Raw genomic sequence first — 26,897 nt, 5'->3', positions numbered from 1 at the left:
ATTTCAGCTCCCGTTGGAGCACTTAAGCTGTAACTCCACCTAAACTCAATCAATATATTTGTAAATAAATGCAAAATATTACCAAAAGCCAATATGCCTTCTGAAGGCAACCAACCCTGGGTAAGCACTGCACCTCTGCAACATCTCAGGGCTCAGAAAAGTGAGGTGGATATAACAATATATAGGTTGCAGAGTTCTGCCTATCTACACCTAACCCTACCTTGGCATAGAATTGTTTTTTGTCTGTTCTTTAAAGTAAGCCCAGGGTGTAAAGCAGAGGGGTTGAGCCTCTGGTCCTCCTGCGGTCCCATGCCAGTCCTATGAGGTTCCCTACATGGCAATTCCTCCTGCCCCTGGCCCCACACCCTTTCCCCCATCCGCCAATCGTCTGGTGACGTCCCAGCTTTTGCATGTCTTTCCCCCATTCTAAAAGATTGAAATGCCTCTCGTAAGGCTTAGTTACTGGCAGGAAGAGCTTTAAGCTACAATACGCTGGTATTTTTGGCCCCGCCCCCTTTGCCTTTGCCCCACCCACCACTGGAATGCGGTCTCCGAGAGCATCTCTGAAATGGAATTCAGCCCTTGGGCTGACAGAGGTTCACCACCTCTGGGGCAAAGGTTGTAACTCTGTAGAACTCCCTCCCTAGGGAACTCCGCCATGCCCCCTCTTTAATGAGCTTCCTCCACACATTAAAAACATGGTTGTTCAGGCAGGCATTTGGGGTGGGTTAGGGTATTTTTAGAAATATGATGTTTTTAATGTAGAATTTTATTGTTTTAAACTGTTTCTATTACTGTACATCGCCCAGAGTGGCTGGGTGATCAGCCAGATGGGCAGTTAATAAATTAATAATAATAAAAAAAAATAACTACATTCCACCCAAGTGGGGCCCACTCACTTGGCACAGTGGTTGCCACACTTCCCCCTTTCCAAGCTGAGGCTAAACTTAATGATGGGGCTGGAGCCCAGGTGGTCCATCTGGTAGAAGGAGTCCATGGGCGCCATGTCCTTGTCACCGTCCCCGATCCCGAAGCGCGCCCGCCTCGCAAAGATGCCATGCTTGGTCGCCTTCGTGGTGCTGTTGGGGGTGCCCGCGGCAGAATCCTCGCCGTCCGTGTGATCGTCCATGGTTTCCGATTCCTCCAGATCCGAGCTGCCCAGCTTCTTCATCTTGCCCAAGATCCCCGACATGGCCGAGAGAATGAGGATGTGTCAAGGTGGTTGAGGTCTCCCTGGAAGCCAAAAAGTAGAGCTCTCTCTCTCTCTCTCTCTCTCTGACATTCACTGGCACACCTAACCTAGCAAGCCCACCGTTGAGCTCCAGGAATTAATTACAATGCTAATGCAAGGCAGAAGAGTTGGAGTTGGGGTGGAGGGGGGACCTCCAGGCAAAGAACCTGGAAGAACAACAAAGAGTCTTGTGTCACCCTAAATAAATACATTTATCATGGCAGAAGCTTTTGTGGACTAGATACTGCTTCATCAGATACATGGGACGTTATCTTAAGTTGGCTGGTATATACTGATCAATTTAGGATAACATCCCATGCATCTGACGAAGTGGCATCCAGTCCAAAAAAGCTTATGTTATAATAACTGTGTTTGTTCATAAGGTGGGGGTGTTGAACCTCAGGCCTGGGGGGCCAAATTGGGCCGGGGCCCCAAATGGCCACATCCCCTTCCCCAAGCGGCTTCTGCTTTCTGGCAATCATTTGGTGGTTTCCCAGCTTTTGCATGTTTTTCCCCCATTCCGAAAGGTTGAAATGCCTCTCCCAAGGCTTTGTTACTGGCAGGAAGAGCTTTAAGCTACAATATGCTGGCATTTTTGGCCCTGCCCCTTTTGCCTTGGGGCCCCGCTACCACTGGAATGTGGCCCCCGAGAGCTTCTCCGAAACTAAATTTGGCTCTTGGGGTGAAAGAGGTTCGACACCCCTGCTTTAAGGTGACACAAGAATTTTGTGGGGTTTGCTGCAACAGACTCGCAGCAACTACCCCTCTGGAAATGGTTAACCGGGAAGGGAGTGTTCAGATAATTTATCATGCCACTACTGATCTCTTTGATCAGTGCAAAGCAAGACTGAGGTTCCTGTTGGGGTGGAGTGAGTGCGGGGGTCCCCTTTGCCAAGGCCCCCACCTAGCACCCAACTTCACCGCTTTCTGGATGCAGGGATGGCAGTGAGGGCAGAGTGAAATGATCCCTTTTCCAGGACCAAGCATAACCTTTAAAACTAGGATGGGATGAAATGCAGATATTTCTATAGATCAGCGGTTCCCTTTTCTAGACTTTTAAAGAAATCCTACTTACTCCCATCCAAACTGGACAAATAAATAATAACTTAGCATGGATAGAACACTTTCTGAATGTTCAAACCACTGCATGTACATTTGCTAAGTAGCCCTTCAACAACTCTGTAAGGGTGACCAGAGACATTATCCCCAATTTGCAGGATAGAGAAGACTGAGAGAGACTGTGTGTGTGTGTGCGTGCGCGCGCTTGTCTGGGTGAAATTTTGAACTTGCAGCTCATACTGGTTCTACTCAATCTTGGGGACATTTACTCAGCAGTAAAGCCCAGTGTGTTCAGGAGGGCTTGCTTTGAAGAAGGACAAGAAGAATTGCAGCTTTAACCTTTATACTGCACAAAGTTTTAGGGAGGAGGAAAACAAAAACAAAGAAAAAAAATCTAGCAAAAAAGTTAACCTTCTCCTACAAACAAAAGAACTCCACTGAGCTTTTCCTGTTCAGTTTGTACCCAGACGACCATGTTAAAGGGACAGTAAATAACTTTAAACTCTTTTCTTTAAACCCTCCCCCCTACAATTTGTTCCCAGGCAGATGTGATAAATAACACTGCTCCATTTATGAGAATGTTTCTAATGCCTTATGTTCATTTTTAAAGTAAGCTGCATAGTAGCCGCTCTCAATCTGGTGCCCTCCAGCTGTTTTGGACTACAACTTCCAGCATTCCTGACCACTGACTGTGCTTGGCTGGGGCTGATGGGAGTTGAAATCCACATTTGGAGGGAAACAGTTTGGGGACGGCTGCCTTACAGCAACCTTGTAAGGTGGGCTGGTAGTATTATTCCTGCTTGCATGTGAGTGAGACACAAAAATAATAACTTATATTATTCAAAGGGAGCAGGTTATACAAACCACTGATGGAAGTCAAAGGTAAGTGATCAAATCCAAACTGAGCTTCCCAAACAAAGGTAAAATGCAGGACTTACAAATCTCGCAAGGGTCCGTCTTCTACTTAGAGTTCTCTCAGCAAACCTTTGGCATTCCTCGCAATTCACACTGTCCCTTCTTAGGCATTGGCTGGATGGGGATGAGGGAATCAGGGTGGTTCCCCCCTCCCTGTTTCATTTGCTTGTAGACTGGTCCATACAGTTGCGATTTTGATAGGCAGGCAACGATGCAAAGAGCAACCCGGACTTGAGTAATAGAATAATGGAAAAGACAGTCTTGGAAGCAGAAGTGGTTTCTATTCCCGGGAGTCCAGCAAAGCTTTTTGCAAACAACAACAAATAATAATCTTTGCCATGTTTGGGGTTTCACATCTTTCTCCCCCACCCTTTCAATTTAGTAGCAGATACTTCAAATTTCCTCTCCGACGGGGAAAATGCATTTGAATTGTGGCTATCGGTTCTCTTTGGGGCTTGGATGGCCGTCTGCTTTAAAGTTTCTTAGAAGTTATTATTAGATTTATATATCCCACGCTGCCTGCAGAGCGTAGCGAAGCCTACGCGGGTTCCTTGCCTCTCACTTTATCCTCACAACAACCCTGCGAGGAAGGATGGGCAGAGAGTGAGAGAGCAACAAGCCCAAATCTCCTAATGAGCATCACAGTTGAGTGGGGCATTTGAAGCCAGGCCTTCCTAGTCAGAGTCTGAGATGTTAACCGGTATCCTGCACAGGCTCTTGGTTGATCGGACCAAGGTGGTTCCACCTAGCTCAACATCCTGCTTCCCAACAGTGGCTGGCTGTCTGGTTCTGGAAATATCACATGCAAAGCAACTCCTCCCCACCCCCCACAATCATATTGCAGTGTATATAATAAATATATACTAAAAACGTAATTTTCTTTTAATTCACCAACATACGCACTTCTGCATTCCTAACACATCCCCCCAGTATGTAGAAGACACTGCATTTTCCTTGAGGCTCCACTTTGCTTCCAAAATGATAAGCACTCAACTACCTGAGTTCAGTATTACAGGGAACAGGTGAGACCTCCAGCAAAATGCTGCAGTGCATTGACACCCTTTTGCAGGGCTGGCCCCACCATTAGGCAGTGAGGCAGCTGCTTCAGGCAGCAGATGCTGGGCAGACAGAGCTGAGGCAAGGGGTCACATGATAAAGAGCTGCATGTGTGTGTCACAAGGCCCACCTTATGGCCCCCAGCTGCCCTCAGGTGTGGTGGAGGATGCTGTCCAGCTACAAATGTGGAAGTAAAGTCCAATTGCCTGTCTAATCACCTTCTGTACATGGAATGGGCCCCTTCATGGATCACTGCCTTGTTGTGGCAAAGGGGCTTGCGTAACTCAGTGAAGCCATAAGCTATGCCGTGCAGGGCCACCCAAGACGGACAGGTCATGGCAGAGAGTTCTGACAAATGTGGTCCACTGGAGAAGGAAATGGCAACCCACTCCAGTATTCTTGCCAAGAAAACCCCATGGAACGTATCACAAGGCTAAAAGATATGACCCCGGAAGATGAGCCCCTCAGGTCGGAAGGTGTCCAATATACTACTGGGGAAGAGCAGAAGGTATTTCCAAGTAGCGCCAGAAAGAGTGAAGCGGCTGGGCCAAAGCCGAAAGGACACTCAGCTGTGGATGTGTCTGGGGGTGAAAAGAAAATCCGATGCTGTAAAGAACAATATTGTTTAGGAACCTGGAATGTCAGATCAATGAATCAAGGTAAGCTGGAGGTGGTCAAACATGAGATGGCAAGATTGAACATCGACATCTTGGGAATCAGCGAACTAAAATGGACAGGCATGGGCGAATTTAATTCAGGTGACCATCATATCTACTACTGTGGGCAAGAATCCCTTAGAAGAAATGGAGTAGCACTCATAGTCAACAAAAGGGTGGGAAAAGCAGTACTGGGGTACAATCTTAAAAATGATAGAATGATCTCAGTACGAATCCAAGGTAAACCATTCAACATCACAGTAATTCAAGTCTATGCCCCAACCACTGAGGCCGAAGAAGCTGAGGTTGATCGGTTCTATGAAGACCTACAACACCTTCTAGAACTAACACCAAAAAAAGATGTCCTCTTCATCATAGGGGATTGGAATGCTAAAGTAGGAAGTCAAGAAATCACTGGGATAACAGGCAGGCATGGCCTTGGTGTACAAAATGAAGCAGGACAAAAGCTAATAGAGTTTTGCCAAGAGAACACGCTGATCATAGCAAACACTCTTTTCCAACAGCACAAGAGACGACTCTACACATGGACATCACCAGATGGTCAGTATCGAAATCAGATTGATTATGTCCTTTGCGGCCAAAGATGGAGAAGCTCTATATAGTCAGTAAAACCAAGACCTGGAGCTGACTGTGGCTCAGATCATGAGCTTCTTGTTGCAAAATTTCGGCTTAAATTGAAGAACGTATGGAAAAGTACTAAACCATTGAGGTATGACCTAAATCATATCCCTGATGAATATACAGTGGAGGTGAGGAATAGATTTAAGGGATTAGACCTGATAGACAGAGTGCCTGAGGAACTATGGACGGAGGTCCGTAACATTGTTCAGGAGGCAGCAAAGAAATCCATCCCAAAGAAAAAGAAATGCAAGAAAGCCAAGTGGCTGTCTGATGAGGCTTTACAAGTAGCTGAGGAAAGAAGGGAAGCGAAAAGCAAGGGAGAAAGGGGAAGATATATCCAACTGAATGCAGAGTTCCAGAGAATAGCACGGAGAGACAAGAAGGCCTTCTTAAATGAACAATGCAAAGAAATCGAGGAAAACAACAGAATGGGAAAGACTAGAGATCTCTTCAAGAAAATCAGAGATCTCAAGGGAACGTTTTGTGCAAAGACGGGCATGATAAAGGACAAAGAAGGCAGGGACCTAACAGATGCAGATGAGATTAAGAAGAGGTGGCAAGAATACACAGAAGAACTCTACAGGAAAGATCTGAATGTCCCTGATAGCCATGAGAGTGCGGTCACTGAACTTGAGCCGGACATCCTAGAGAGTGAAGTCAAGTGGGCCTTAGGAAGCATTACTAACAACAAAGCTAGAGGAGATGACAGTATTTCAGCTGAGCTATTTAAAATCCTAAAAGATGATGCTGTTAAAGTGCTGCATTCAATATGCAAACAAATTTGGAACACTCAACAATGGCCGCAAGACTGGAAAAGGTCAGTTTACATTCCAATTCCAAAGAAGGGCAACGCCAAAGAGTGTTCAAACTACCATACAATTGCGCTGATTTCACATGCCAGCAAGGTGATGCTCAAAATCCTACAAGCTAGGCTTCAGCAGTATGCGAACCGAGAACTACCGGAAGTACAAGCTGGGTTTCGAAGAGGCAGAGGAACTAGAGATCAAATTGCCAACTTTCGCTGGATCATGGAGAAAGCAAGAGAATTCCAGAAAAACGTCTATTTCTGCTTCATTGACTACGCTAAAGCCTTTGATTGTGTGGATCACAACAAACTGTGGCAAATTCTTAAAGTGATGGGAGTACCAGACCACCTTATCTGTCTCCTGAGAAACCTGTACGAGGGTCAAGAAGCAACAGTAAGAACCAGACATGGAACAACTGAGTGGTTCAAAATTGGGAAAGGAGTACGACAAGGCTGCATATTGTCACCCTGCTTATTTAACTTATATGCAGAGTACATCATGAGAAACGCCGGGTTGGATGAATCACAGGTCGGAATTAAGACTGCCAAGAGAATTATCAACAACCTCCGATATGCAGACGATACCACCCTAATGGCAGAAAGCAAAGAGGATCTAAAGAGCCTCTTGTTGAGGGTGAAAGAGGAGAGTGCAAAAGCTGGTTTGAAACTCAATATTAAAAAAACTAAGATCATGGCATCTGGCCCTATCACTTCCTGGCATATAGAAGGGGAAGAAATGGAAGCAGTGACAGATTTTACTTTCTTGGGCTCCAAGATCACCGCAGACGGTGACTGTAGCCATGAAATTAAAAGACGCTTGCTCCTTGGGAGGAAAGCTATGGCAAACCTAGACAGCATAGTAAGAAGCAGAGACATCACCTTGCCGACAAAGGTCCGTCTAATCAAAGCTATGGTTTTCCCAATAGTAATGTATGGCTGTGAGAGCTGGACTATAAGGAAGGCTGAGCGCCGAAGAATTGATGCTTTCAAACTGTGGTGCTGGAGAAGACTCTTATGAGTCCCCTGGACTGCAAGGAGGTCAAATCAGTCCATCCTCAAGGAAATCAACCCTGAGTGCTCATTGGAAGGACAGATACTGAAGCTGAAGCTCAAATATTTTGGCCACCTAATGCAAAGAGAAAACTCACTGGAAAAGACCCTGATGCTGGGAAAGATTTGAAGGCAAAAGGAGAAGGGGACGGCAGAGGATGAGATGGCTAGATAGCATCACCGATGCAATGAATATGAACTTGAGCACGCTCCGGGAGAGAGCGCAGGACAGGAAGGCCTGGCGTGCTATGGTCCATGGGGTCACGAAGAGTCGGACATGACTGAACGACTGAACAACAACAACACATGGAATGGGATATAGGGGTGGGGCAGGGCACCATCTGGTTCTCCACCTCAGGCTGAGAAATATCTTGGACCAACCCTGCCGCCTTGTTCAGGATTCTAGTCAGCCAGCCATGTCCTCCTCAAGGAGGCTTGCCCATCCACTCCCCTGCCTTTTCCATTTCTCTGTTCCAATCAAAGTCCTGCAGCTACCGAGCATGCCCAACCCTCCAGGGGCTTTGTTGGGTTGTGGATTTTTTGCCCCTTTAGGGTTTTTTAGATGTATTTTTACTTCCACAATCCTCAGGGTTCTCCAGAGCATGCCAATACCTTCCTCTCAGTGGCTCCATTGCCTACAATCTTGTTGGCACTCACCACTGGGATTTGCTATTAGAAGATCTATTAATCCAGAGCGTCTACCTGTAGAGCCTCATCTGCCCTTGATCTGTCTGTTCTGAGAAAGGAGCAGGTTTACACTCCGTAAGGGGCAAGTTAAACTTGGGTGAGATCTCAAGCTTTACACGAGCTGTTGGGTTTTAACCAGCTGTGCCCATTTCCAAAATACTCCATTTTTTTTCTTCCCCCCACCTGCTTTGGGGGAATCCAAAATCCTCCCCCTCCAACAGACATTCACTGTTCCCCAGCTCCAGAGCAGGCCAAGTCCTCGTTGGGCTGTTTTAGGTTATACACCCTTTCGCGGTTTTTCCCCCCGAAGATTTTTTCTGTACTTCTGCATACTTCAGGATTTCCCAGAGCCTCTTGATGGAGGAGAAGTCTATCAATGGCTACTAGTCCTGATGGCTGCGCGCTACCTCAAGCATCAGAGGCAGTTGGCCTCTGTACACCAGTTGCTGGGGAACATGGGCGGGAGAGTGCTGTTGCACTCAAGTCCTGCTTGTGGGTTTCCCATGGGCAGCTGGGTGGCCACTGTGTGAACAGAATGCTGGACTAGATGGACCCTTGTTCTGATCCAGCACGGCTCATCTTATGTTCTGTTCTTATGATGCTTCCCTTTTCTGCAGAGATGGTGAAGCTTTGGCCACATAAGGATCCACACTTTAAGAATGTGTTTGCTATCAGTATATAGGATTGAGTGATTGAGCGAGGCTTCGCTGGGTAAGAGGTAACTGCTGCCTTGGTTTGGGAGGCTGAAGTTTGGCTTCTCACGACCGCTTTGCAGATCTCCAGACTTCGCCTGGCTTGGCTTGTTTGGCAGAGCTCCTAAGGAAAACAAGAAAAACAGGCCCCTCTTTCGATTCTCAGCTCATCTCCGGTTTGCACAAGGCTGCTTCAGATCCCTGTTGCATCGGGGACAACACAGCCCCATCGCTGCTGCAGCCAGACTTCTGTCTAAAACGTTGCTCTGAAACAGTCCACGCTTCCAAAGCATCCTCTGAGGAATAAGTAATTTAAAAAAAAAAGAACAAGAAAAAACCCCCAATGGCAACATGAACAGAAATTAAAAAAAGAACATGCCACAGAAATGCAGGATCCATTTGCTGTGAGGCTTTTTGATGAGCTCACAACGGAAATATCAAATTGGTGGAGGAAGGAATCGTGTTGATGGGGAAGGAAGGACAGAACTTTAGTGCCCCAGGACTGGAAAAACGCCTCAGTGCTCAGAATGGGATCTATGGAGGGATCAACAAGTCCTCTCTGCAAGCCGCAGGAACATCACCAATATACGAATATAGGGAATGGCCTTGCACTGGATCAGACAGCCTTCATGCAGGGAGGGAAGGGTGAACCCTTCCCTCCCCAGCTGTGAGTCTGATGAAAATCCCACTCTTGTGACAATAGGCTTTAGGAAGAGGAAAACCTCCCACTGGTAGCAACGGTCATGATGAAAATTAGAGCCCAATATACCTAGTATGTGTTTATTTTTAAATGGATGTGTTTGCTAACAACACAATGGAAGTATCATCTAGCTCAGAGGTGTCGAACTGCTTTCAGCCCGGGAGCCCAATTCAGCTTTGGAGAAGCTCTCGGGGGCCTCATTCCAGCGGTGGGCAGGGCCAGTGTACCAAAAAAGGCTGGCCTACTTTGGCTTGAAGCACTTCTGGTCAGTAACAACAGAAGAGCATTTCAACCTTTTAGAATGGGGGGAAAACACCCAACGACCGGCAGTCAGGGTGGGGGGGGGGCAGAGGATGTGGGCATCTAGGGGAATCCTGGAGAGCTGGATTTGGCCCACGGTACTGAGGTTCAACACCCCTGATCTAGTTTAAATGTGATGAGTCATGGCTTCAGATCGATTTTCCCTTTCCACTTGGAGAGACACAAGATCCAGGCATGCGATACAAAAATGGAGAGAGGCAAAAGGACAAGCTGAACATAGCACAGAGCAGCCAACAAGCGTTTTATTATTTGAATTGTACCAAGATATCTGCAGCTGCTACAAAGCAAAGATGCTTCTCTCCTAACCACTGAAGACCAGAGGAATCAAAGGCTAGAGGTGGGATGCCAAGTAGCACAGAGGTGTGTTCCACCCTCTCCAGAATGCCATTCTGGAATATATTGTTCCAGCAAAACGGACAGCAAAATGGAGAGGTCACCGCAAAACGCACTGCTACAGCCACACACATGAAGGTTGCTCCAGCCGTCCCCAACTACAACTCCACAACTATTGCTGGCCATCGGCTGGGGCTGATAGGAGTTGAAGGCCAGAACGCCTGGAGGGTCACCAGAGTGACAGATGACTAGTGTCAACACCGGTAGAAAAGGAAGACATCTTTGGTCCCTTTGAGCAACAGAAAGGTGGGATTACCTGGAAAGACGTTTCTGCAGGAGACGGATGGATGGGTGGCCCTTTCTTTCACCCCACCCTTTCAGCACGGAACAGGGAGTCCCCCCACTGCCAAAAGGAACCTTTTTTGGGGTGGGGGGAGAGTTCAGCTCCCATAAGGCATGGCAGAAGGCACTTCCTCCAAGGACAGTTTCTCCCATTTAGGATGCAGGTTAGAAGGGAAATCAGTGACCCCTCAAATCCCAAGTCCCCACTGGCTGAGGCCTGTGTCCTTTCCTCTGTTGGCAGGGATATTCCCTGGCCGGTTGGGGACAGCAAATATGTGCAACCTTCATCCTCAGCTAGGATCTGGGGCAGGCTGTATCGAAGCCTCCGTATTCTCCTGAGAGGGTAGGGGTCTCTCTCCTACCTACCTTCCCTCAGCCCCCCCCCCACATCATTAGGTTTCTGCATGCTGCACATCCTCAGTTCAAATAAACAGAGGTTCTGCAGTCCCAAGCCCGGCGTGACCTCACTTCCTGTGTAGCATTGCCAGGGCGGCGCCCACTGCAGCATCCACTTCTCTCCCGTAGACGACAGGGAAAGGGTAGGCCAATTCCACTTCCTGCCTCATCACCTCATTGCGGCAGAGGGCGCTCCCGCTGGCCAGGATCCGCTTCACCCCCGCCTCCTTCAGCTGCTGCGCAGACAGCATGGAGCGCAGGTTCTGGACCACGCCCCGGCACAAGGCCCTGGTCACATGGCCCAAGGAGAGGCTGGAGGCCGCGATCCCCGTCACAGAGGCCAACTGCTCCGGCAAGTGCCTTTCTCCAAAGATCGTTGGGCAAATGGCAAGGCCAGGCTCGGTTTGGGCCAAGGCGGCCCTGATCATCTGTGGATAGAGATCCAATTCTGAGACTTGGACTCCTGCAGAAGAAGAGAAAAGGAAAGAGAAAAGGGGGGCAGGAGCCAGTGCGGGGTAGTGGTTAGAGCGTTGGACTGGGACTCGGGAGATCCACGTTCCAGTGCCCACTTGGCCATGAAGCTCACCAGGGGACTTTGGGACAACCGCTGACTTTCAGCCTAACCTACCTCACAGGGTCGTTGTGAGGACAAAATGGAGAGGAGGCTCAGGATCATGTATGCTGCCTTGGGCTCCTCGAAGATGTCAGGATTGATTCTGAGCGTATGGAGATAGTTAGCAGTTCAGATTCAGAACGGGAACAGCCAGAACCGGGGGAGGCATCTTCCCAAGCGAGTTCAGATATGGACAGGTGTGTTTCTCAGGATGCTAACACCCAGATGGCTGGGCCTGAAGCCCCCCAGTGAGAACCCAGGAGGAGGAGGAGAGTGACCTGAGGGATGCTAGATTACGGTGCAGAGCTAAGAGGGGAAAGTTAGAGGCTGAGCTCAGACAGTCAACCCGGTTGGTGATGTGGGAGGGCCGACGTAGAGGAGCATCACTGGAAGGGAGGGGCATCCCTCCCCAAGTTATTCTAGCCAGCAAGTCGTGTTTCAAACTTCTGGCAACATCGTAGCTCCCATTTGGATCCCCTGTTGCCATTCCTTTGTAGCCTGAGAGTCTTTGAGGATTTGCATCTGTAATGAACCTGTTGATAGTGAATTAAAGGCATGAGACTGAAGCCTCACCTCTTGTGTGTCTGCATGAGGAAGGAGGGGGCCAAGGGAACGTAACAGAAGGAAAAGCAGGGTATAAATGTAACAGATAAAATAAATAAGTGAAATAAAATGCATAGGAATTTCCCATCAGAAATTCCCATAGGAATTTCCCATCAGAAACCCAAGTGATTTTTAAAATCACTCCAATATTGAAACCAGGAGCCGAGTGCAGACAGAAATTGAGACAAAATGGGGCCACTGAGAAACAAGAGGAAGGCATCTTCGGATAACTGCAAAAGTACAACCATTTAAAAAAACCCATGGGATAACCTCCCCCTAAAAAGTCCTATGAGGACTGGGCATGCTCAACAGCTGCAGAATACAGACTGTCAGTTGGAAAAGAAAAGGGGGAAAATAAGGGAGGGAAAAATGGGGTGCAATGGGTGGAATGACCCAAAGCACAGGGGTATGGTTAGATGGTTGGCGCTCTAGCTGGGAGGTGAGGACATGCTGCAATATTTAGTTGCAGCTCCCACTTATTCATTTATTTTCATGATCCGACTTGTAAATAAATAACTACCTCTCTTAAGGTTGGAGAGACACTGCCCCATTCTAGGAGTATATTCATTCTTCCTGTTGAGCAATTTTGGCTGTATTTTTTATAAAATATTACAGTATCCATGCATTAATCAATATATAGGAGCACTAGTCACTTTACTCTTTGTATAGAGCGGAAAACTGACCAATTTTGTAAAATGGTACTGGGTTTACAAAATTGACCAAGACATATTTGGATTTTATAATATCCAATAAAAATAATTAAACAACCCAATGATTAAAATGGGGGGTGGGGAGAGGAATCAAGGTTCCAGTCCTCATGTGTGCAAGGATATGTTCCAAAGAGTGTTCCTGATGAAATCTCAGAAGCCAAAGAGGTGGGTGGCTCAGATTTTTAGGGGCTTGGTGAGTGTTTATTTCTATGTTCTGTCCTGTTCCGAAGCCAGGCTATATCATGCATGGATATAAAAACCGATTCTGATGAGAGAAACAATTCATAGCTGTAGGATTTCTATATACACATTTCAGAATTTGGTCTGCCTTAGTGGATAACTTCACTGGTAACTGATATATTTCTGGGCTCAGTTTAAAGTGCTAGCTTTTTAGGGTGCAACCGTACCTCTGATGTCGGAGGCTCCCAAAATTCCTATGCCCTGCCAAATTGCTACCAGCATGGCAGGAAGAGCAACAACAGTGATTTTCACCTCTCTGTCCTCCTTCTAGATTTTCTCATTTGACAGGCTCATAGTTGGGGTCACACTGGCAGAACCAGAGAGGCCATAGGATAGCTTGTATCCTGGCCTCTCCACTGTTTCCTTTCCCCTGCTCCCTGAAGTTGCATTTATGGCCTCGGGAAGAAGCCGTCACATTTTTTTCTGCAGAGGAAAAGACTGGAACACAAAGTCCCCCTCCCAAGGTCATAGGTTTTCCCCTGGCTCTGTTCTAGCACTCGACGCCACCTCTCCCCAACCTGGTGCCTTCCAGATGTTTTGGACATCAACTCCCATCAGCCCCAGCCAGCATAGCCTATGGTCAGGAATCCTGGGAGTTACAGTCCAAAACATCTGGAGGGCACCAGGCTGGGGGAAGGCTGTTCTATGCAGTAGACCTCGCAGGCTTTCAAGGTTCTGAGGGAAGAAATCTTCATTTTCTCCAAGGAGGAGGGGGCCATTTATTCGGGACCTCTTCCTTTCCAGGCTGTAAGTGGTCCAGATAACAGTAATTATGGTGGGTGGGGTGGGGAAGACCAAATAAATGACTCAACAGCACTCAAGCCATTAAGAACCTGAAATCCTAAGAACAACAGAAAGCCAGGGGTGGGGGTGGGCAGAAAGTAATTGAAATCCTCATTAAGGCGCTCTTTCGAGGCTCTGCTAAAAGGCAAATAAGGGGCTGCCGTTCTGTGGCTTGGGGAGGGTGACAAACCTGTTTTGTCTTTGAAATAAGGATTTTTTGTTTTGCTTTGCTGAGGCTGAATCCACAAAGAAGAGTGGAAATAAACCAACTTATTTAGCCCTGATGTCTCCTTCTTCAGTGCAAAGGAACCTCACGCACCACAAAGAGGCACTGGGGAGGAGGACAAGGAGGGCTCAACCCTTCCCCTGCCAGCAGCAGTACCCCTAAAACTGCCTCCCTTCTCAGTTGCTTTTAACCACTCCCCATGTCAGGGGGAAATGGGCCAGCAGGAAAAGGCTGAAACATCCCCCACTAAGACAGTATCTGGGGCAAAGTGCCGCCTTCCAAGGATGCTTTCTGACCTAGAAGGAGATGTTTCCTTTTCCTTCTCATCCCCTTTGCCTTGTGTGTTTTCAGACTGGACGCTTGCAGGACAGACAAGAGATTGCCCCCATTACACCTGTCCTGACCAAGATATGAGATTATGGCTGTAGCCAAGATGGCTTCAACAGGAGAGGTCTATCAATGGCTAAAAACCTTTTGCTGAAAGGCAGCAATAATAATAATAGTAATGATAGAACCTCCAGGGATAGGTGCAATGTATCTCCAATTAGCACCTACTGGAATCAAACAGCAGGATCTGGCCCTCACCATGATACCTTGCTTGTGAGCTTGCCAGAGACTGGTTACTGTAAGAGACCAATTGCTAGCTAAATGGACCACCTTGGTCTGGTCTAGCAAAATCCTGCTCTCTACCACTAACATTAAGCGTCTTAGGCATGGTTCACACATAAAGTTATCCTATAGAATCATACAATCATAGAATAGTAGGGTTGGAAGGGGCCTACAAGGCCATAGAGTCCAACCCCCTGCTCAATGCAGGAATCCAAGTCAGAGCATCCCTGACAGATGGCTGCCCAGCATTGTCTTGAACGCCTCCAGTGTGGGAGAGCCCACCACCTCCCTATGGTTTATTTAACCCATGAGTTGTTGAATTCTGGGTTTCTGTGACGGGTGAATGCAGCCAAAATAACAAACCACGGTTTGTTAACTATGAACAACCCAGAAAGAGAACCCATGGACCTGGTTCACATGTAATGACCACCCATGGTGTAATTAACCCATGGGTTGTTGCCTTACGCAGAGGTAACACATGATTTGGCAAACCACTGTTTGGTCAATTCTTGGGTTGCTTGGTTCCTGCCCTCTTCGCCCGCTCCCTCCCTGTATCCTAAATGCCTCTGTGGCACAACAGTACTGGCATGTAGAGGGGCTGGATTATTTTTACTGCTCTTGCATGCCACCTCTGTAGCCTGTGAAACAACCCATAAACAACCCACAGTTCTGGGTTTGCACTTAACAACCCATGGTTTAAACAACCTAGAGTTCACGACAAACCATGGGTTCTCTTTGTGGTTAACAACCCATAGTTCCAGGTTCACATGTAATGACAGCCCATGATTCAACAACCCATAGTATGGGTTGTGGTTACATGCAAACCAGTTTGTTGCTGGGCTGAGAACTCTGGGTTGTTTAAAACATGGGTTGTCACTAAGTGCAAGTCCAGAACCATGAGTGGTTTGTGGGTTGTTTCGCCAGGCTACAGAGACGGTGGGCAAGAACGGTAAAAAAAAAAACCAGCCCCTTAGTCAGCCAGTACTACAGCGCCACAAAGCCATTTGGGATATAGGGAGGGAGGGGGTGGAGGAGGAGGGAAACAAGCAGCCCAGGAACTAAGAAAACAAAGCACGGTTTGTTTGATCATCTGCCAGACAGACCATGGGTAGGGCAAGAAAACATGGGTTAAGTAAACCATGGATTAGTGTTATATGCAAACCAGGTCTTAATGTTGCATTCACAATCCATTATCTACTCCCATGATCAGTGCGTCGCTGTGCTGAAATACTTTACCCAGTTCAGCCATCCACCTAACCAGCATGTTCACGAATGTCGCCATCACGTTCCCGCCATTCAGCGAGGCTGCCACTACCAGATAACTACTGCCGAAGTACGGATAATAGGCCACTGGCGAATGAGGGTCCGGAGACTCTCTAGGCTGGAACCCAGAGGGCATTAGGACAGTGAGTTGAGCAGAAGTCCCAATGTTGAGGACTAGGAGAAGGAAGAGGAAAAGATAGGTGGGAAATGAGGCACAAACCTGTGGGGGTTAAATCCTGGTCTTCAATTAGTGCAGCATTACAGAACCTTTGGTGTTTTGACATTTAAAATGTGGGGAGAACTGAACAAATGCCAGGAAGTGATTGGGGATTAGAGTATCAGACATTGGGCTAGGAGAAGAGGGTGCGAGCCTCTGAGGGTACCACAGAGGGCTAGCCTTGGATCTGAACTGGGCCGGATTTGGTTTAATACCTCTGGTTTAATGCAAGTGTACTAGCAAAGGTTCTGTACAAAAAACTGGAACAGCACTAGTAAATAACTTCCTTTGTAGGAAACCTTTTGGGTAGCTGTTTTTTTTTGCTAGCCATGCTTCAAATTATACAAAGCATGTGCAAATATGCCTGGTTTGTACAGGTCACAGAATTTGGGAGCAGAACCTGGGCCACCATGTTGCAGTATTTTGAATACAAAACACGGAGTATACTGAGCAATGGGCCATGCAATTGTCAATCTCAAAGATGACAATTTGGTAGTTTTTGCCTTCTGCTCAGTTCTAGCTTTGGGGTCTCTAACATGGTGCCCGTGGACACCCCACTATGTCTCCTGATTTTATTTAGTTTTTTTTAATTTTAAAAAAATTAACTGGGGGGTTGGCATAATGAAGGCCAAACATGCAATGTTCAAGCTTGCCGAAGTTCTCCGAATTCTTCAGCGAAGCTCCTTCTGCCTTGTTCACGTTGCCGAAAGCAAGTGACTTTTTTCTCCCCCGAATAGGGAAAAGGCACATTTTTGATTAAGAAAATGCAGGCTTTGAAAAGTGCATATTTTTCCCAACTGGAAAAAAACACATTTTTCCAAGACTGAAAATGTGTATTTTCCCCACACAGGCAAAAGCATGAAAATTCTTATGGGGGGTGGGGGGGAGAGACAAGTGCATTTGCACATATGTGCATTTTCAGAAGCACATGCAAGTGTACACTTTCAAACAGGAATGCAAGTTCGGAAAATTGCAAAACCTTCCTGAGAATTGTGTTCCTGTTCGCATTCGCATCCTGGCTTGCGAATGGACATGTTTGCATGATTTGCGAACAAGAACAAAATTCTCATACATCCCTTAGCTGGCATGCTGCAAGATGAAGGCCTGCCCTCCAGCACCATCTTTATTTGGGGTCAAAAGAGCGTTTGGGGTTTTTTTGGAGCTCAGACCCCTTCTCTGCCTCATATTTCCTTTTTGGGGGCAAGTTACTTCTAGTCTCACCGAAGTTTAAGTGTCTCATGACCGGCCATGCTCACTGTGGCGGCCATTTGATCAACAGGCAAACCCTGCCCCCATGGCAGCCATCTTGTGAGAGTACCCATGACACTCTCCTGCAATACCAAATGTGCCCACTGACCCCCAAAGGTTGGGGACCCCTGTTCTAGGTTTCCCATGGATGGAACGTACCCTCCCATGCCGAGCTCAACACTACAGTTCCAGGTGCCACCAGACAGAAGCTGCGAGCCTCTTGTGCCCTTACCTGCGTCAGTGTTTTCGCTCATGCCAGAGTACACAGAGCACTGGAAGTCTCCCAGGGCAGCCCCAACTTCTGTCCCCTTTGGTATCTGGTGCCATGTGCGGCAGGTTCTCCCTGCAAGGTCTCCGGGCTGGACCACTTCAGGAAGCAAATGAACGGGGAAGTGGGATTGTCTGAGGCTGCAATGGGAGACAGATCAAAGTGGGTTAGTCCAGGCAGGAACAAAAGGGACCAGCTCCTTGACATGCATTGGGGTTTGGGGACAGAAGGAGCAAACTGAGGCTAACCAAGCCATACAGATTACAGCTGCATCAAGTCAGTGCTTGGATGATTGGAGAGTGGGGGAGAAAAGGTAGATGAAACCTGCAAATCCCAACCCCACCTCACTACAACTTCATTTTTTAATGGATTACATTTATGAAATCCCTCATAGCGTAAATCCTCGTTGTACAGTTCAACAACAACAAAAATCAACAAAGACACAAGGGATTCTCCCTCCCCAACCTGGTGCCCTCCAGATGTGTAGGACTGCAGTTCCCATCATTCCTAGCTTTATTGAGGTTCCTGGAATTCCTTCTCAAAGCTCGTTTTGAACACAAGCATCTTTTTTCCCCTTCAATTGTGAAAAACGTGCATTTTAAAAAGTGCGCAATTTCGCCCAATTGGAAAAATACATTCATTTTTTAAAATACGCATTTCCCACACCCCATAGGCTAAAGTGTGAAAATGTGGATTGGGGGGGATTTGTGCAAATGCGCATTTTCAGAAATGCGTATTTTCGAACAGGAACACAAGTTAATGAAATTGCAAAAATTTCTCAAGTATTGTGTTCTTCTCGCATTCACGTTTGAGGTTGTGAACAGGGCATATTCACACACTTTGCGAACAGGAACAAAATTCTTGTCCGTTCCTAACGTTAACTGAAGAGGCATTGCACACTTGAGCCAGCATGATCGCCCAGGATCAGGCAGGGAGAGGCACAAGAATCATAACTGGGGCAAGCTGACAACGAGGCAGACGTACTCCACTGGATTTCAAGGGCTGAATGACGACTCCGGCTCAGAATGTGCACATCAGGACTGCAATGTCTTGACACAGCGATGCAATGTTGGGCGATAACCCAGCTCTGGCCAAAAGCATGAATGACTCTTTACGTGCAACAGGTCAAAGCAGATCGGGGGACTGTCTTCAACCCTTCCCTCTAAACAGGGGTGTCAAACCACTTTCAGCCCCAGAGCCGACCTCCATTTCAGAGAAGCTCCCAGGGGCTGCATTCCAGTGGTGGGCAGCGTAAAAGGAGGCAGGCCAATTATAGCAGCATATTTTAGCTTAATGCTCTTTACTGTCAGTCACTAAGCCGTAGGAGAGGCATTTCAGCCTCTCCTAAACCACGAAAAAGCTGGGAAACCAACAAGTGTTTGGGGGAAAGGGATGGAGGTGGGGGAAAGGGGGCACGGCCACCTGGGGAACCAGATGGCATCCTAGGGAGGCAAGACTTCTGGGTCAGGGTTGTTCGCTGGTCACAATCCCAACAGTACTGACTGGGGAGCACAAGCCCCTGCTGTGTGGACACCGCGTGTTACTCCCCAAATGTTAATTCTTCGAAAGAAGTAAAAACCACAAGCAGTTAGATCTGACAAGCACCTCTTGTAACAACACTCCGCTCATGCCAGGTTAGCAATGAAAGCTCAAAGGAGCCACACGCAAGCTTCCTGCCAACCTTGAGACAGGCTAGTGAGCAGTTTTATCTTCCCTGCCCGGGGGTGGGGGGTGTTCTCCCATCTTGGAGTGCTGGCCCAGCCAGAGGCCTCGGACTCTAGATCCTGCAAAGAACAAGCCGAGACACTGTGAAACAAGACCGTGCGTGACTTTTATAGAGCTGCGAGTGTTAGGCAGCCCATCAGTTAGATCAACCTGGTGCCCTCCAGATGTGTTGGACTGCAACTCCCAACACCCACAGCCAGCATGCTACAGTCCAGCACATCTGAAAGGCACTAGGTAGGGGAAAGCGGGGTAGAGCCAACACTTTCATTCTCCACTATGCTTTGGGGTGCAGCATTGTCGGAAATTTATACAGCGGCTAAAGCCAGTTGCCCAGCGGTGCAACTCAGAGAGCCGTGGGTATCTGCCCCACCACCGCTACCACGTAAGCCCACCAGGACTCAGTGGTGGAGGGGAACCAGCCTCCCTCAGCCCTCCGAAGGTCTTCGGCTCCCTGAAACGACTCTGCCCTGTCTCCCTTGTTGCCCCTTATGCCTGGAACCGCCTCCCAGAACACTGGCATGCGGCCACCTCTCATGCCTCCTGCAAATCCCTCCTCAAAGCTCACCTTCTCTGTGAAGCCTCCAGTTCAACCCCCCTAGAGTCCCTATGCCCCACTGTAACTAAACCTAAGTAGGTGCAACTGAAATACATGCATATTCTTCCCCCATCTACTCCATCTCCCTTCACTTTCCCCCCTTGTGTTGGTTTCTCAATTGCAGGTCCCTTGGGAACTGTTCTCTCACTCTTTGTAAAGCTCCATGTATATAGATGGCATCATCATCATAAGCAACCAACCACCATTCAGCTTCTGCATTTTGGAATTTCGGAACAATCCGCTCAAGTATAGAACACAAATAACAACAGCATGTTGTTGCTGTTGCTATTATTGTCGTTGTCGTTGTTATGGATAGATTAAGGCTACAGTCCTATACCCACTTACCTGGAAGTAAGGCCCACTGAGCACAACTGAACTTACTTCTGAGTAAAGATCTATAGGATTGCACAAGGAATAGATTATTTCATTAGGTAAGGCACAGCCTAGCATCCTCCAGATATGTTGGGACCACAACTCCAATGGCCATGCTGGCTGGGGGATGCTGAGAGTTGTAGTCCAACATGCCTGGAAGGTCCCAGGTCGGGGGAGGCTTCGTTTGAGCCCACAATGTGACTTACAGGCCAGCGTTCCAGCTTTCACTCGTGGTGTTGAAGTATCCCCAGCTGGCCGCATTCTGGACTGACATCCGCACCCGCTCCTGGCCACACAGCATGGCGACCACATAGTCTTGGATGGTCCCAGCAGCGTCATAAGGCTTCAGAAAATCTGGGCTACCAAACAACAGCAAGTAGAGAACACTTGGCAATTGCCGGGACATATTTTTCATTGGTGATTGACTTTGGGTGAAAAAAAATATGTTAATGCACAATGAGTGAGAACTCTCCAGGTTCATTTCAGCTACTGTCATCCAAAAAGGGCAGCTCAAGGGTAGGCAACGTGGTGCTCTCCAGATGTTTTGAACCACAATTCCCAGCATCCCTGACCACTGGCCATGCTGGCTGGGGCTGATGGGACTTGAAGTCCAAAATGTCTGGAAGGCGGCTCTAACTGCTACACCACACAAGTACCATCATATTTTATTTTTATTTAAAATATTCTAAACCGCACTTTTGGGGTACAAACCCCTCTCTAGGAGGCTCACAAGATTAAAAAAAGCAATGCAACAATGAACATCAGGATTAATAAGAGCAGGTAACAATGAAAGAGTCATGCCACCCGGAAAATGCTAAAGCTAAAAAAGGATTTTAGTTAAAACCATCAGCGGCTGTCTTGTATGGGAGAGGAGGCCAAAGAAAACCAAATGAGTCTTTAGGGTAGGAGTGTTGGACCTCATTCAGCCCTAGGGTCAAATTCCATTATGGAAAAGCTCTCAGAGGAGGGAGGGGGCACCTTCCAGTGATGGGCGGAGCCAAAGCCAAAAGGGGCAGGGCCCCAAATGCCAAAAATAACAGCATACTTTAGCCTAAAGCTGTTACTGCCAGATAAGAAGCCCTAGCTTTTCAAATTTTTAGAATGGGGGGGGCACTGCACAAAAGCCAGGAAACCAGTGAATAGTTGGTGGTTGAGGGAAACAGGGTGGGGTCAGGGAAGGGGGCATGGCCATCTGGGGAAGGCCAGATTTGGTCCGCAGGCCTGAGTTTCTGCCCCCCTGGTTTAGGGCCCGATGGACTTGGTAGCGAAGTCCCAATACTAAACTTCACAAAAAGGCTTCTGGATTATGCCTGCAAACAAACATCAAGGGATCACACAGGGGAAAACAAGGAAGAGAGAACATCATGACTGGAGCCAGAAGGCTCGCAGTACCTGTTCTTCAGGTACCAGTAGATCGTGGCACAGGCGTGTCCTGTTGCCACATTGAGGTGCGATTGTGGCCGGGGAAGGGACGACAGGAAGGGGCTACTGCAGCGGCCATCTTGCCACGTGACCAGGTGGCTGACTTCATCTGGCTCAAACTTCTCCCCGGATTCACACTCGGTCCACTTGCAACCTGGAACATGCAAGCCCGTTAGCAGGGGAGGCCTGCTTGCCCGGCGCAATATGTTCAAAGTGGCCTGTACCACGAAGAGGCAAAGCTAGATGCTGACACCCCATCCAATGCCTTTGTGGGGCATCCAGGGGTTGCAATGACAGAGGCTGGCACTGCTGGACACAAAATGGTTGCCATTTATTTATCATTGTTATTCATTTAATCGGCCCAATAACTAATAGATTAGAAACAGCTAAAAGGCTAAAATGCTACATACAATCAGTTAAAAATATAAAATACTTGAAAGAATAAAAGACAATAAAAAACAACAAACAGCACAGGAAGAGATAAAACAGCCATAAAAATCTAGAACTAGGTCTCTAAAATGCCTGGGAGAAAAGTCTTTGCCATGGGACCCTGGGGGGGCGGTGTGTGATCGCTCACAAGACACTTCTTTCCCAGGTGAAACTAAAAGTAATTTGCCAGAGAACCCAAGTACAAGGCAGAGGCATGGTCTCCAAAACTACACAACCACTCTTTTGAACTCAAATAAAGACAGCATGCTTTGCTCAGAAGCATGCCAACCTCCCGGTTGAACAACAACAACTGTTTTTGAAAATCTTAAGAAATAAAATAAACATCTACAAGCACCATGTCGGAGACCCCAGCACGAGTAAGTGCATTAAGGATTGCAGCCTAAAACACAAAAAACACACAAAACGAAAAAGCAAAAATGAAATGAGCCATATAAAGGGGAAAAAAGGAAAGGTTCCTCCTGTGCAAGCACCAGGTCATTACTGACCCCTAGAAGGACGCCGCTTGTGCTGGTGTTTTCATGGCAGACTATAGCGGGGTGGTTTGCCAGTGCCTTCCCCAGTCGTGACTACCCTTCCCCCAGCAAGCTGGGTACTCATTTTACCGACCTCGGAAGGGTGGAGGGCTGAGTCGACCTGAGCCAGCTAGCCGAGACCTGGCTTCCGCTGGGATCGAACTCAGGTCATGGGGAGAGTTTCGGTTGCAATACTGCCACCTACCACACTCAGGCAATAATTGCATATAGCTGCCCTCTTAGGCTGCTCTGTGACAAAGGCCTTCTGGGGGGTGGAGGGGGGGGGTTACACCAGTTCTTAAGCAACCCCCCAAAAGATAAAAAGTGAGCAAGCTTGACCGGCCTACCCCAGGGACGGAATTCCACAACAGCAATGTTTGCAACTTGGAAAAGGCCTGGCTTTCAAAACATAAACAAATAAACAGAGATTTTTAAAAAAATGAGCTTCATTTCCTTCCTCCTGCCCTCCCCCCTTTTTTCTTTTAAAAGCAGCTTTCAACCATTTATTTTTCTTCTTCATCCAATTTATCTCTCCCTAACACGAAAGTGGGCTCTTTGAAAGAACATTAACAGCAATCCCTTAAAAGGCAAAAAGCCACAGTTTAGAAAATAAGCAAGCAAATAAATCAACAAAAACTCATTTGCAGCAGAGCATTGTGGCTTCTTTTTGGCTAATCCACTTAGGAGGGAGAGAAGACGGCAATCATTTTACATTTGGGCTTCTGCAGAAACCAGGAAACAAGGAACTGAGGCAAGGAAATGTAAAAAATTAAGTACTTCCACTTTGAAAACGTGTTTTATTTTTATTTTATGGCATGGTGTACACAGAAGATCTGGAAAACGAAGTAACCTGTCTATCGATCAAATAATCAGTGTTATTATTTTGGCACAAGTGGAAGGTCTCATAAGACCATTACGGACCAGATAACCTCTGACAGGAAACTACCAATATTTTCATGAAATTGGTCCTACAACCCATAACAGTCTGGTTCACACATAACGTTAACCCATGGTTTATTTAACCCATGTTTTGTTGTCCTATCCAGGGTTTGTCTGGCAAACTATTGAACAAACTGTGGTTTGTTTTCTCCATCCCTGGGTTGTTTGTTTCCCTCCTCCTCCACCCACCCCCTCCCTCTAAACCAAGTGCCTTTGCAGTGCTGTAGTACTGGCATGTAAAGCGGCTGGGTTTTTTTTGTTTTACTATTCTTGCCTACTGCCTCTGTAGCCTGGTGAAACAACCCAGGTTCTGGGTTCCCACATAATGACAACCCATGGTTTAAACAACCCAGAGTTCAGAACCCAACAACAAAGCATGGGTTCTCTTTCTGGGTTGTTCATGGTTAACGAACCATGGTTTGTTAGTGCAGCTGCGTTCACACATCATGACAACCTAGAATTCAACAACCCATACCATACCTCCTACTTATGTTTTATTTAAAGTCAATTCATTGAGGGGTTTTTTAAAACTACTTTGGATACATTTGATGAAGTACACCTCAAAAGAGGATATCAAAAGCTGAATCCAATGAAAAGGTCTTACAACCTTTTTTCAAGTCTTTTAAACTGTGTTTACTGAGGCTGTTCATTCTAAAAATGGAAGCTTTCTTGGTTTTTCATGTTGACCTTTAACTTTGCAGATTCTGAATCCTGTTTTTCTTCTGACTTTTTTTTAATGCTCTTTAAGTGTGTTAGCCCCTGAAATTGTATCACTGCTTTGAAGGGCTAAGGAAAAATGGAAGTCTGTTTTATCTCTTGATTCAAGTAGTCCTTTTGCCTTTTTCTTTCTTCTCTCTCTCTGATTTATTTGAAAAAACCTGAACATGTACATAAATAGTTTCTCCCCCTGCCCTCCAACAGTGCGCAATGGACTCTCAAAAAAAAGTATTTGAAAGACACTCTTTAGAGTCAAGCTACATGTGATGTCAAATGAATATTTGCATTTAACAAGCAAATTTTTAAAAATGCAAATACCTAGTTGGGGGGGGGGGGCAGTCTGAAAATTAATGGATCAGAGCAGGCAAGGGTGGAGTGGGGGAAAATTTAACCCTTTCTTCCCCTGCTGCAGTCCTGAGGAAAAGTCCCTCCAATGGGGGATTTTCACCCAAAGCAAATATGTATGTATGTATTTATTTGATTTGTACCCTGCCTTTCTACCGAAATGGCACTAAAGTTTGCAGTTCTGGCCTCCCCTTTCACTGCAACTCCATGCTTTATAACTGCTTAAACTCACTTAAATCAATTGCTACAGGAATTACAGGGAATATGAGTCTTCTGTCCTGATGTTAAACCCATTTTCTTGGAAATAAGCACCATTTTATTGTGGAAAAGAGTAACATATTTTTAAGGCAAAAATGATAAAATGAACATCTGTAACCATATATATGAGAATATTAGGTACCAGGCAGATTAATAAAACAATAATAGAAAAATATATGCCTGCATGGCCACACACTGACTATAAAATGTTTTTAAGAAAGAAAGCATGCTGCAGTTAAGCAATCCTGAATAGTTTGAGATGCTTCTATGTAACACTAAGAGATGTGAAGGCTTGGAAGAAACCCAGAAAAATGCAGAAAACAAATTTCCCCCCAAATCTTTAAAAAATTCTTGGAAAAATAGTTTTGTTTTTTTCCAGTTTCCCCCAGCCCCATTTTTTCTGGCTATTTTCCAGGCATTCATGTCTCTAGTAACACTTAACCATGGTAAAGAAAAGCAAGCTATGGTTAAGGATTAAGCATGGGGCCCTTGACAGGAAAAAAGTACAGAATGTGGTCCTGTACACAAAATAAGATGTAAATAGTGCAAAACTAAGCTGATTTTCCCACAATGGGAATACCCTTTGACTTTATTTAGGTGAAAGCAGCCTTAGTTTTCATGTGCCTGGTGGTGTTTTTGCCTGCATTAAGGTACTATGATTTCCAAAATCAAAGGAGAGATATACAGATATTACAGCTGTAGACCTGATTTTTTTTTTAATGGTGCATTATTTAAAAAGTTACCACCTACCTCCGATGTTAGAGGCAGTATCCCTATGCACACCATTTGCTGGGGAGCATAGGAGGGAGGGTGCTGTTGTACTCATGTCCTGCTTGTGGGTTTCCCATGGGGAGCTGGTTGGCCACTGTGTGAACAGAATGCTGGACTGGATAGACCCTTGGTCTGATCCAGCAGGGTTCTTCTTATGTTCTTATACAGATCTTAAGGAAGGTGTAAGAGATACAAATTCAGAAAATAAGTTTCTGAAAGACAGATCTTACCTCGACCTGTTTTCCAAAACACAACCCCATGCATTTGTCCAGAGATGCCAATGCAGCTTACTCTTCCAAGGACTTGCTGGGGGAGGTTCGCGAGGCACTCATTCAAGGCAGCTATGATTTTGCAAATATCTTGCTCATTCCCCTGTGAGGAAAAAGAGAGAGAGAGAGAGAAAGAAAAAAAGAAAGAAAGAAAGAAAGAAAGAGGGAGAGAGAGAGAGAGAAAGCAAGTGAGCAGAGAGGAGAGATGCCTAGAAGCAGCCTTTCCCATTTTCCTCAGTTCCGCATCAGCAACCTACTTTATCCGTGCGCTAGAAAAAGCTTCTTTGGTTGGAATCTGCCTGTGAATCAGCTGTTGTTAAAAGCACAGGAGCCCCAGCCGGGGGAGACAGATGGTAACTTATGTCCTGCTGCCCCTTCAGCCTCAATAGACTTATAACAGGAGTACAAAACCTCAGGCCCAGGGGTCAAATCTGATCCTCCCGAGGTCCAACTTGGCCCATGGGGGTTTCCCCAGAGGGTTATGCCCGCTCCCTCTGGCCCAACCCCCTTTTCCCCGACCACCAATCATATATTGGTTTCCCAGCTTTTGTGCCCTCCTCATTCTGAAAGGTTGAAATGCCTCTCCAAAGGCTGCATTACAGGCAAGAGCTTGAAGCTAAAATCAGCTTGTATTTTTGGTCCTTTGGCTCTGCCCCCTTTGCCTATGGCCCCGCCCACCATTGGGATGTGGCCCCCAAGAGCTTCTCCAGAATCGAATTCAGCCCTTGGGCTGAAAGAGGTTCTGCACCCCTGACTTATGAGAACATAAGAACAGCCCTGCTGGGTCAGACCCGTAGCCCATCTAGTCGAGCACTACACTTCCCACAGTGCCCAACCAGATGGCACAGGGAAGCCCA

General features: G+C 46.8%; 2 protein-coding genes across 12 annotated transcripts in view; both read right to left on the bottom strand.

Annotated features, from left to right (window-relative positions):
* TRPV1 (transient receptor potential cation channel subfamily V member 1) overlaps positions 1–4,853 on the bottom strand; it is a 28,144-nt gene extending 23,291 nt beyond the window's left edge. For 3 of the 4 annotated variants that reach the window (XR_014786178.1, XR_014786179.1, XM_084823189.1), the window contains exon 1: positions 900–4,853. Coding sequence is in view for 2 of the 4 variants with exons in the window: in XM_084823189.1 (XP_084679315.1) it covers positions 900–1,192 (293 nt within the window). In the remaining 2 variants the exon portion in view is untranslated. The remainder of the gene's footprint in view (positions 1–899) is intronic. The other variant, XM_084823190.1, reaches the window with a different exon arrangement.
* Positions 4,854–5,891: 1,038 nt separating this feature from the next.
* SHPK (sedoheptulokinase) overlaps positions 5,892–26,897 on the bottom strand; it is a 23,070-nt gene continuing 2,064 nt past the window's right edge. For 4 of the 8 annotated variants that reach the window (XM_084823192.1, XM_084823191.1, XM_084823193.1 and 1 more), the window contains 7 exons: positions 26,002–26,143; positions 21,750–21,933; positions 20,564–20,716; positions 17,630–17,805; positions 15,906–16,106; positions 11,059–11,348; positions 5,892–8,917 (listed from right to left, as the gene is read on the bottom strand). In XM_084823192.1, coding sequence (XP_084679318.1) covers positions 8,645–8,917; positions 11,059–11,348; positions 15,906–16,106; positions 17,630–17,805; positions 20,564–20,716; positions 21,750–21,933; positions 26,002–26,143 — 1,419 coding nt within the window. In that variant the 3' untranslated portion in view covers positions 5,892–8,644. The other 4 variants (XM_084823197.1, XM_084823198.1, XM_084823199.1 and 1 more) reach the window with 3 other exon arrangements.

Source organism: Heloderma suspectum, chromosome 16 (genome assembly GCF_057233095.1).
Source record: "Heloderma suspectum isolate Gila_16-S chromosome 16, 16-S_ref, whole genome shotgun sequence".
Classification (NCBI taxonomy): domain Eukaryota; kingdom Metazoa; phylum Chordata; class Lepidosauria; order Squamata; family Helodermatidae; genus Heloderma; species Heloderma suspectum.
This window is presented reverse-complemented; position numbering and strand designations above follow the sequence as displayed.